The sequence below is a fragment of the Plasmodium cynomolgi genome, chromosome 2, assembly GCF_000321355.1.
Source record: "Plasmodium cynomolgi strain B DNA, chromosome 2, whole genome shotgun sequence".
Taxonomy (NCBI): domain Eukaryota; phylum Apicomplexa; class Aconoidasida; order Haemosporida; family Plasmodiidae; genus Plasmodium; species Plasmodium cynomolgi.
In genome coordinates, this window is record NC_020395.1 from 509582 (window position 1) to 520715 (window position 11134).

Genomic DNA, 11134 nt, shown 5'->3' on the forward strand with positions numbered 1-11134 from the left:
CTGAAACTAAAACTGAAACTAAAATTAAAACGTAAATTAAAATTAATAAAAATGAGTATGATAATGATATCAACCAATGAAATGTCCATTTGGGCAGCCAAAGATTAAAAATTAGAGAAAATGCTCGTGTGCGCATGTTGGAAGAGAGGGGGCGGGGCCATGAGGCTTATGCTATTTTCATTCCCATTTGGGGCTTCGACTGGGATGGGGCATGGTGTTCTCCTACGGGGTGAAAGACAGAGGGGGGGGAGGGTCCAAATGGGGCAATGTTAGCCTCGCGGGGGCATGCAACTGTGGCAACACGCACGCAAAAGGGAATCTCAAAAGGAATCTCAAAAGGAATCTCAAAAGGAATCACAAAACGAATCGCAAAACGAATCGCAAAACGAATCGCAAAACGAATCGCAGAAGGGTGTGTACCCTCCTGCAAATAAGCACTTCTACACATATACACAGCGCAATGGGGTAGAGGCGGTGAAAAAAAAATACTCACCTATAATGATCGCGAACTGCTTGTTCTTCCAATTAATGGTGTCGTCATTGGACCTCCAAATCCTCTGCCCGTTCTCAAACTCGAAGAAGGTGATTTTGTCGAATATGTACTTGGGCAGGAGGGTCCTTTTTCTTATCCTGTTTTTGATGTCGAGCATGTTGTCATTCGGCTGCGGGGGGAGGAAGCGTAAAAGAGGGGGGGGGAAATGAATACATGCAGGAGGGAGTGGCATCACGCAGAGGCGCATAGCACACAAATGCATAATTATATGTATGTGTTTGTTTGCGCCCGTGAGGCAGTTCCTCCCTACATCCACGAGGACGTCAAAACTGTAGCCGAAAACTTCCTTCGAGGGTGTCTGGTTGAAAACGTGAATTATCTAAAGGGGAAGGGGACAAAAAAAAGGCGAAATTTTTCGGAGGGAAGAAGGGAGGCACAAATGGGGGTGTTCATGTAGGTGCAAATGGAGGAGCTAATACAGGAACACATAGAGGTGCTAATGAAGGCACAAATAGAGGTGCTATATTTTTCCCCTTTTGGTGTCCCCCATTTTAGATGGCGCCAAATAAAACCGCAAAAGAGGTGGTTAAATTGTAAACAGCAATACTGTCCACCTTTTTCTGGCGCATGGAGTAGCAGCTCAGGGGAACCCACCTTCAGCTGGTCCGTTTCTATCAAATGCTTCTGCTCGTCGGTAAAATCAGGCTCCATCCTCAACGGAGTGACATACACATTTTTGATATGGTTCGTTTTGACAAAATCCATTTGTATCAGCTGTTCATTATGGCTCAGGTATTTAATTTTGGGGCCGAAGGTAAAAAGTAATCTAAATTTTTGCTTGACATCTATTCCTCTTTTTTTCAAGTAGGGGTTAATTTCTAACTTAATTTTGTCAATTAAATCTTGCACAGTTGTGTAATTGTTGGACAAGTAGTGTCTGTTCGCCATGGTGCTACTGGACCTGTCCGAGTTGGACGATCCGGAGACCTCACTGCTGGAATCTACATCTCCTTGGAAGTAATTCTCCTCCCCTTTATGCTTATTAGGTAAGCTTTTCCTAAGCTTAATATGGCCTGTAAATGCCGCAACAGATTGTACATTCGCGTTGAACAGGTGAACTACATAGTGAAAATATTTGGGGGAATCCTCTGGGTAAAGTCTCGTGAAGTATTTGTAATGAAATGGAAGAAGGGACAAACAAAAAGTTTTCTGTTCGGTGAGTGAGTTATGCTCTAATGCTATGGCATGCTGTTTTATTAACGTTTCAAATGGCATGGGTCCATATGTCGAGTTGCTATTTTTTTGATAATTATCTTCATCCGAATCGGAATTAGAGGTGAAGGAATCAATATTGTACGGGTTAAAATTGATAGGGCTATTTAGAGGGGGGTATGGAAAAATCAACACATGTGTGGGATCTACATTCATTCTGTAACAGACATGCTTAAAGATCTGTTTGGTTGGACATCTTATATCAATGTCCAATTCGATTTTGCATAACTCCTTTTTTAAAAATAGGAAATTCGAGTCGATGTAATTTAAACAGCTTTTTTTTAAATCCTTCTTTAGAACAACCCCCGCGCAATTCCGATACTTCCCCAGCTGATAAATGGGGTCATATAATTTAAATCGGAATCTGTTTACATATATTTTTCTCTCTACAAAATCTAGATAGTCACATATGACATAAAAGGGCAAAATGGGTTCTTCCTTGTCTTTCAGTCCTCCACATTTTTTGATAATTTTGGCTCTTCTGTTTTTTCTCCTTCTCCTGTTCCCTTGGCTTCTGCCGCTGTCCAGGGGGGCATTGCTGCTGATGATGCTGTCGTTGACTGGTTCGCTGCTCTGGGCGTTCCCTGCTCGATCGTTTGGAACCATCAGGTTGGGGACCCCCACGTTTGGCGATACCTCCATCGCGTTTGACGGCACCCCAATCATGTTAGCCGCTTCACCCACCACGTTAGCCGCCTCCCCCATCACGTTCTCGTTCGATCCCATCACATTCATGCTGTTTATGCTGTTCATATTCTCCTTCAGCAGAGCCCTGCTCCTGTCGTTCATCTGCGCCTCGCTGGCATCATCATTGTCAGTGTCCTCGCAAGTTCCATTTTCTGCCCCAGCTGCGATGTTCTCACCATGTGTACCACCCTCTCCTCTGTTCTTATGATAGGAATAAATGCTATCGCTCATATGTTCACCGTTCATGAGGATCTTACCGTCTGAATTTTTTTTTCCCGCCTTGTTGCAGCTGCTGTTTCTGTTAATTTGTTCACCGCTTGACTCTCCTACGTGTGACACCTCGCCGGTGTAATTCCTGTGGGGATCCTCCTGTTTTATGAAGTTATCACGGACGTGATCCCCGTTGGGTGGGTTTGCTCTGCCCTTAGGATTTTCACTCTCCTCGCTGTTACTACAACCGCTAGCACTGCTACTGCCACTGCTTGCGCCGCTACTATCACCCCCGTGGCTGCGACCAGGTTCTCCCGTTTTGACCCTGGATCTCACGTTCTGACCTGGCCTGCCACCCGAACAGGGATAATTGCCTGTTTTTGTTGTTCCCTTCAGATGAGCCATATCAACATACGCTTCGATCTTCTCATCATCCGAATTTAGGTTAAAAAAGTTTCCTTTGTATTCACCACTGTTCAGGGGAGCAGCCGAGGGATCCACATTATTATCCATTCTCGTATCCGGTGAAGTAGGCATTTTTTTTTTTTTTTCTTCTTTTTTTTTCGCTTCTTCTTATGATCATATATTTCGTTCGTGTACACAGATTCTAATGGATCCTCCGCGTTGAACATGTAGTAAGCTGTACTTTCCGAGGTGTATGTCAGATCCGAGTTGGCCGAGGAACAGAACGATATTTCGGAGTCGTTCCTGGCGATTAGGTCATTCGAAATGTTATTTTCGTTGGACGAATTAAAGTTCACGCTGGGTACTCTTAGGTTATTATTATGTCCATAATCGTTTTTAAGATCACTGTTGCTCGTCCCGGAGGTGTTCTTCCCATCTGTCACTCTTTCTCCTAACACGTTGGTACTATTGGAGATGCATTTATACACTAATCCGTTCGCTTGACCCTCTTCATTTTTACCTGCCTTAATGGCCATATGGGTTACCCCGTTTTGAGCATATCCATTGGTGTAATTCAAATTTTGTATGGAAGTACCCATCACAGCCTCGTCGTGGTTTTTTTTTTTCTTCTTTCTTTTGACTTCTTCCTTTTGTATATCTTTTTCAGGCACTCTTTTTTCGTCATCCGTTGAGAGATCCGAAGTGGGAGGAGAGTAAAATGGGTACTGATAATCTCTACATATATTTACACACTCATTGTTGTAAATATTAGGTGGGTGCTTCTTCTTCCTTTTAAAAATGAGTTTCTTATTGTTAACAGCAGCTTCGTTCACGGACATCAACATGCTTTTACTTAACAAGGAGTACTCGTAGTTTATTCCGTTTTTCTCAAATTTTGTGCCGAACTTTTTGAGGTAGAGGTAAAGGTTCATTACTTCTTGGCTGCTCAGATTTTCTTTCGTCATGTTTAGTGCACTGAAGTTTTCGTTTTCGACATCCATGTGTTCGTCCATTACGTGGGTGTTGTCCTTCATATCGTCTATGATCAGCGGCTGGTGGGGGTCCTCACGGTGTGGGTAATTTGCGTGGTTTGCATGGTTTGCACGGTTTGCTCGGTTTGCTCGGTTTGCTGCGCTTGCTCGGCTGGCATCCTCTTCACCCTCTTTGTCCTCTTCACGATCTGCATGGAGCGCTGGGTTGACTCCCTGCAGAGGGTCCTTCTCCATTGGGAGGTAGAAATTCAAGCTTGTGCCATTTGGGCCGTTCGCCTTGGATCCGTCCTTTTGACCCAAGCGGGAGGGGTCTTTCGTTCTGTCGGATCCTAGTTGAGTCTTGCGTGAGTGCTCCTCTTCCGCTGCCATCGTTGCTCTCGTAGATCCCGCCACTCCCACCACGTCCTCTTCTTCTGCCTCCCCGTAAGCGAAGTAATTCTCCTGCTGCATACGACTCGGAGCGGCAAAATCGATGTTGCCATCTAGCTGAACCGCCATTTCGGATGCCGTCTCCTTTTTCGTTTTCTTCTTCCTCAGATTAGAAGAACTCGTTCCATTCACAAAGTAGTCATCATTGAGAAGGTCCTTTTGACAAAGTTCACCGTCGATGGGTTCCCCGTTCGGGTTGGAAACTCCGATGTTTGACATGACGGGGAAGACACAATCACCGGAATCCGACGCGCAGGTAGATACCTTATAGTAAACACCATTCTTATTGCTAACAATGTAGCAACAGTTGTGCATTTTTTCAATGAGTTTTTTCTTCCTGTACAAAATTTTACTCAATATGTCAGCATTAAAAAAGAGATCATAGGTGACTTGGTTCTCGTCGGTGAGAAAAAGATCCTCCTTCCTTGTGCCCAAACGAACGATAAAATTTTTTTTCTTTTCCAATTCTGCGTTACTTAAGAAGTTAAAGATGAGAATGTCCCCCGGGACCATCTTATTATGAGCAATAATTTTTTTGGATTTTATTAAATTACATTTATTTTTATATTCAATAAATATTTTAAAATTCAGAGGGTCGTCTACGTAGTAGTATTCTTCTTCTTCATTGAGGTAACTCCTCCATAAGTCATAATTATAGCTAGTAATGTAACCCTTTTTCATTGCCTTGAGAATTTTTTGGATAATCCTGGATTCTAACTCCTTGGGCTTGAGGTACACATCGCAGTACATGAGGTCCAGACAAATGAGGGACGTATCACCTATCTTTTCTTCCGCGTAGATATCAAAATATTTAAAAAAAAACAAAACGTTTTTATTTTTGGTATTCGAATTGTTTTTTCGAATAGACGTTTTTTTATTATAGGGCAAATATAGTATGTCTATAGTTGGGAACAGATCGTTGGATTCCTTGTTCGTTTTTTTTAGCAATTCGTAGAGGTACAGTTGACTGTTGATCTTCATGTCTAGGGGGAAGTAACGATACACATCATTGGTGGGCAGCAACACGTAGAAACACTTTTTCTCCTTTACATAACCATTCGATGATGAGGAGGAGGCGGAAGAGTAGGAGTCCTCCCCTGAATGGGAAGAATACGAAGAGGAGTAGTACGACGAATTATTTGATGAAGAAAAATTTTTCATTCTGGAGTTGTTCACGTGGGATGATCTCCTCTTCGACCTTTCATTCTTCCTTTTGGATAAATATTTAATGTATTTATCAATCGACTTTGTGCTGCAACATGAGGGGACTGAAGATACGGTAGACAAGGAATCCTCCGCAGAGCTGTGTTGTGGAGGAAGCTCCTCGGGTGGGTTGTCACACGGGTCATTTAGGTCCAATGGCCCCTCTTCGGGGCTAGTACACTCTGCGTTCAATCCGCGTTTACTCACCCCCTTTTTCGACGCGTCCCTTCGGGTGCCCTTCTCCTGGATGCACTCGTTCCACTCATTTTCGTGCGTTTTCTTCCCCCGTGATGTTGCATGTTCGGTTCGACTGTATCCATTTCCATCACTACTTCCTCGGTCGCTCCGGCTGGATATCGCTCCCGCTTTGTCACGTTCTTCCTTGGGAGTCCTCCCGCGTTGGAAGTGTTCACCCACGAGAGCTTGACGGTAGGGATCCCCACCGTCTGCTGGCACTTCCGATTTGAGTAACACAGACGTGGAGTGATCCCTCATGGGGCGATTGTCCCTCTGACTCGACACCTTCTCGAGCTCCTCCGCCTTTTCCACCCTCTCCATCTTCAGCTTCCTGGACTTCCTCAACAGATAACCCTCGCGCTTCTTCCTCTTGCAGAGGTAAATCTTCTTTATGATTTTCAAAATTTTACAGAAGGTCTCCAAAACGGTTTTGTTCCTATCAAATTTGATGTTAAAAAGAGAGGGGATGCCAACTGGGGGGAGGTCACTGAACGATTTGTACAGATAGGAGTACTTATCGAAGACTCTAATTTTTACATATTGTAATATTTCTTGTTTCAGTTTGGTCCTCCTTCTGTTAATAATTTCTTCCATCCTGCATCTCTTGACAACCTGTGGATTAACCACCGCTGGGTCACACTCTTTAATAAGCTTGGGGATGAGCGATTTTTTTACATAGACCAGCATATAAGCACTGTAGTGTTTCATCCTCTGTTTGATTTTATCTGCGATGTCAAAGTCGTAGAGGTCACTCTCCATATTGATGTCGTACCCACCGAAGTTGTCGTTAATGACTGAGTACTCACTTACACGAAATATTTTGTCATCATCACATTTGAGCCAAAAATTTTCGTTGTGCTTATAGCTAAAGGAGTAGTAGTGTCCACTGTTCATATTCCCTTGGTGTACTGAAACAGCCTGTAGGACATACTCTCCTCCACTTTGGCAATACTTGGAGAGATCCAACTCTTTGTAAAATTCGAATCGATTATTAAGCTTCACCGTTTCCATTCGTTGGAGATCGAATGTGAATCTTTTCAGCAGAAATATACAAATATTTGGGAAGCTTAAAAACCTCATCCCTTTTTTAGCTTTCTGTTTTCCGTACCCATCCGTTTCGTAAATATTATCTCCTTCCAGGACTTCTGCCTCGATTGCTTTGTCCAGAGATTCATAAATATTGTTGCAGCCTTGTACATCCAGCTGAATATCTTCATAGGTCTCTTTTCTGACACTCTTGTAATCTATGTCTAGACATTCTATGTAAGTTTCTACTTCTCCTTCGAACATTTTTTTTACCGACCCTTCGACTACCGTTCCCTTCATTTGTTCTTCCACTTTGTCTAGTAACAACTTCAGCAACTCGTGTGTATCCTGTTGAGTGAACACATCACTTGCATCCCATCCAAAGGATCTTATGAGCTCTTTACATGACACAGCTTCATTCATGCAATGCAATTTGTAAAACAAATTTTGTAACGCCAATGATGTTGGGAGGATATTCTTCTTTTCATTTTCTTCTTCCAGGAGGATGTTCTTGTAATCTATTTCTTTCGACTTATCATATTTTGTTTTCCTTTTATTTTTGTGGTAGTACGAGGAGGAGGCTGAGGAGCAGGACACATAGGACGATGACCCAGAGGAGGTGATGGACAGAACTGACATGTCGCTGTCTGAGTAGGAGTCATCCTCGTCTCCCCTCAGGGCATTACCACTCCTTTCATTGTGGTGATCATCTGCATCAGAGTCTTCATCGGCGCTACCATCCACGCCTCCGTCCTCTTCAGCACCCGAGCCATGGAGAGCACCCATGGGAGAGGATTCTCCATCCCGCGGCACGGGGCCTTCTTCCCCCTCAGAGTGACCCACGGCATTATTCACCGAGCTGTCATTTTCCTTCTTCACGCTACCACTTGGCGTTAAATGAAAATTGTTGTTAGAAGCAAACTTTTTTTTCTTCTTCTCCTTGGACAGGGTCGAAATGTTGGACAAGTTATCAGACGAGCTAAAAGGAGACATGACATGATCGTTATTTTCAGCCTGGTCCACCTTTCGCTCATTTGCATATTTGTTAAAATTTTTTTTTTTTTAAATTCTTCTTCGATTCGTACACCATTCCTTTTTTTTTGTTCTTCTTACAATTCATTGTCATCACCATTTCGTTGTTGTACCCTTCACTTTTGTACACAGAGTTGTCATAGTACACCTCTCCGCTATCGTTGTTGCTTACATTGTTTTGCATCCCTCCTGTGTCTATAGACGGGTCAGATGACGAATTATGAACATAGGCATGCTTTTTATTGTTCTTTATTTCGTACTCGTTAGCCCCGACGTTAGGGACGTTGGTAATTTTGGCAATGTCGTTGCTGCTGATTCGACCAATATTTACAACGTTGGTGGGTCGATACGTTGCCCCTTCCTGTGTTTCTTCCCCATCGTTGTTGCTTACGTGTTCATGGGGGGCATACATCTGCTGGTATTCGCTAATCGTTTTTTTCTCTTTTACGTTTTCTACTTTATCCGCTTGCAGCTGATGGAGGTGGTCATATGGACGTTCCATTAGAGGGGACCCACTGAAGGGGGACCCATCCCCTAGGGCTGCATTATGCGCTGGCCCCAAGGGGTCTTCATTTGAGTGTCTAAGCTGACCAGTCGTGCTGCTGCCATTATCGTTGTCGTCGCTTCTGCTTAGATGATTCATCCGCAAGTCCGCATTCTTCATGTCATTCTTTACTCGGATGTTGTGATTATGTTTTCCCATTTCGTACAACTGGGATTCATCAGGGTCTGCGATGACTTCCGGTTCTCCAAAAGCTCCGTTTTGGATTCGGATATCGTGCTGAACCCCATCCCGTTTATGTTCGTCCCCCTGGGGTATGTGGCCCTCTCCATCACAATTGCCTTCCTCCCCATTGTTGTCGCTAGGCGTGTAGGGCACCATCCTCATGGGGGAAGTCCCCTTGAAGTGTTCCGAATCGGAACTGTCTACTCTTTCAAACTTTGTCTTTTTCTTCTTTCGATTCTTCGCGTTCTTTGAGTCCACCTCCCCACCGTCAACGATCATCTGGGTGGTGCAACTCTTGTCATTAGTGAGGCCCAAATTTTTCCTCCGTTTTTTTTTCTCAAATTTTTTTTTAAAAAACTCTAAAGTTTTTTCACCAATAATATTCTCTATATTAAAAATCATCATACAAACAGCTTTCCGAAAAATATTAATATGATACAGGAGTTGAAGGAGAGCATTCATATAGCAGGTCGCTCCATGATTTTTGAGACCAACAAATCCTGTCCTGGATTTACTATCATAGTTTATATCTCTGCTGTTTTTAAAAGATTCAGAACCGAAAGGGAACACGCCAGCCCTTAAAACGATTTGCCCATTTTCGTTGATAAATCCTGGCTCCCTTAATTTTTCAAAGGGAACAAAATTGTGCCAACCTCGATCAGTATTCAAATGAGAAAAACTAAAGTGATCGATTTTGTAGTACGATTTTCTATAATCTGCTAAGTTGATTAAAATTATATAGTACTGCACACTACTGAATCCCCAATCAGGAACCCAATCATCCTTTGCAATGGCTTCAATAAAGGATGATGCTACTGGGTACATATAATTATTCGATCTCGACTTTGCAATAAATAAAAGTCGAAAAATAAAATTGGGACATACTTTCCATTCCGAATACACATCCTCATTATTTCTAATTCGATCGAAAAAATTATCTACCACTAACTCGATTTCATTTTCTGTAACTTCCCTCAGATTTTTATGACTGTATGGTCCATCGAAGCATACATTTTTATTTACTTCGAAATGGTTATTGTCCGTTAGTTTTTCTCCTTTCTGACTGTAACTATTATTTTCGTCATAACTATCATCTACATATATTTCATCAATTTTGCATGCTTGCATATTTTGTTCATGAAACCGATTAAAGTTATTGTAATGGTTGTAAGTATTTATCGGGTCGTTTAGCATCCCATTTCCGTCTCCGTTCCCACTGTCTGACGAGTTGCTTCTTCTATTCCTCGAGTAGTTCTCCTCCTCATCATCGTTGCTGTTGTACATTTTCGCTGTTCCCTTCGACTGCGATGTTTCATATGTGTGCTGCTGGGCACATACGAAGTTGGAGGAGTGACGCAAATGCAGAGAATGAACAAACAGAGCCAAATGGACAAGCAGAACCAAATGGACAAGCAGAACCAAGTGGACAAGCAGAACCAAATGGACAAGCAGAGCCAAATGGACAAGCACAACCAAATGGATAAACAGAACCAAATGGACAAAATGGCACCGATTTAACGAACTCACTAAGATTCCTACGTATGATCGCCCACACGACCCACCGATAGATCAACTAGTGGGGTGGGCGCTGCCACTTTATGTAAATGCACATATACAGGGACGCGCGCGCCGTGGCGTGCACTGGCGCATGGAATGTCGCGAACTCCTCGTAAAGGTGTACATATGTGACCTTTACACATACAAATGGGCACATATATATTGTGCTGCTTCTTTTAAAAAACAATAGTGTGCTTTGGAAAGGTCATTTCTACGAGGAGATTATCGGCACTCATCATTAGTAGGCACAAAATGGACGTCACAAAAGAAAGCAGCTATATCTCCTTTTGGATAAAAAATGAAGGCATACTAGTACTGCTTCCCTAACTCCAAGTCGTCTCTTCGGCGGTGCAACGTATTCGTATGATAATATGTGCTGCTATTCTTCTTCGAAGTTTTTTCGTGAGGTCTTTTTGTCCACTTGTTTGGTCTCCTCGTTTGCATATACGCATACGGGAGGAGAGATCGACTAACCCGAATGGGGTGCACATTCCTGTACATGCGCACGCGGTACGCCTCTCCCGGGGCACACACTGGTCTGCACCTGACCTTCACTATATCGAAATGAACAATTCGCGAAGGGGGCACAGAACTCACAAATGAAGAGTTCCGCTTTCAGGACACAAGCAGGATGGCATCATCTAACAACGTCGCTGTTTTGATAGCTAATCTTCGCCTGCCCTGTGCTCTAATTCGACACAAGACGCAGTTCCCTCAGGGGTGCTACCACCGCTGAGAAGGGTGTGTTTACGTGTAGCTCTCCTGTGGAAACTGCACACGTGGGATATACCCTTCACAAGCGAAGTAGCAAAAAAAAAAAGTGGCAAGAATAAAAAGCCTGCATATATTTTGGTAACTATGGTG

At 43.2% G+C, this 11134-nt stretch overlaps 1 protein-coding gene across 1 annotated transcript; it reads right to left on the reverse strand.

Moving 5' to 3' along the window:
* Positions 1-166: 166 nt before the first annotated feature.
* Positions 167-9997, reverse strand: PCYB_022140 (ubiquitin carboxyl-terminal hydrolase family 2; the record flags this gene model as incomplete). The annotated part of the gene is made up of 6 exons (XM_004220563.1): positions 167-222; positions 494-662; positions 804-872; positions 1148-3067; positions 3139-7933; positions 8040-9997. The coding sequence occupies 2 exons, from the start codon at positions 9995-9997 to the stop codon at positions 3139-3141; spliced, it is 6753 nt and encodes a 2250-aa protein (XP_004220611.1). The 3' UTR covers positions 167-222; positions 494-662; positions 804-872; positions 1148-3067.
* Between the last annotated feature and the right edge of the window lie 1137 nt (positions 9998-11134).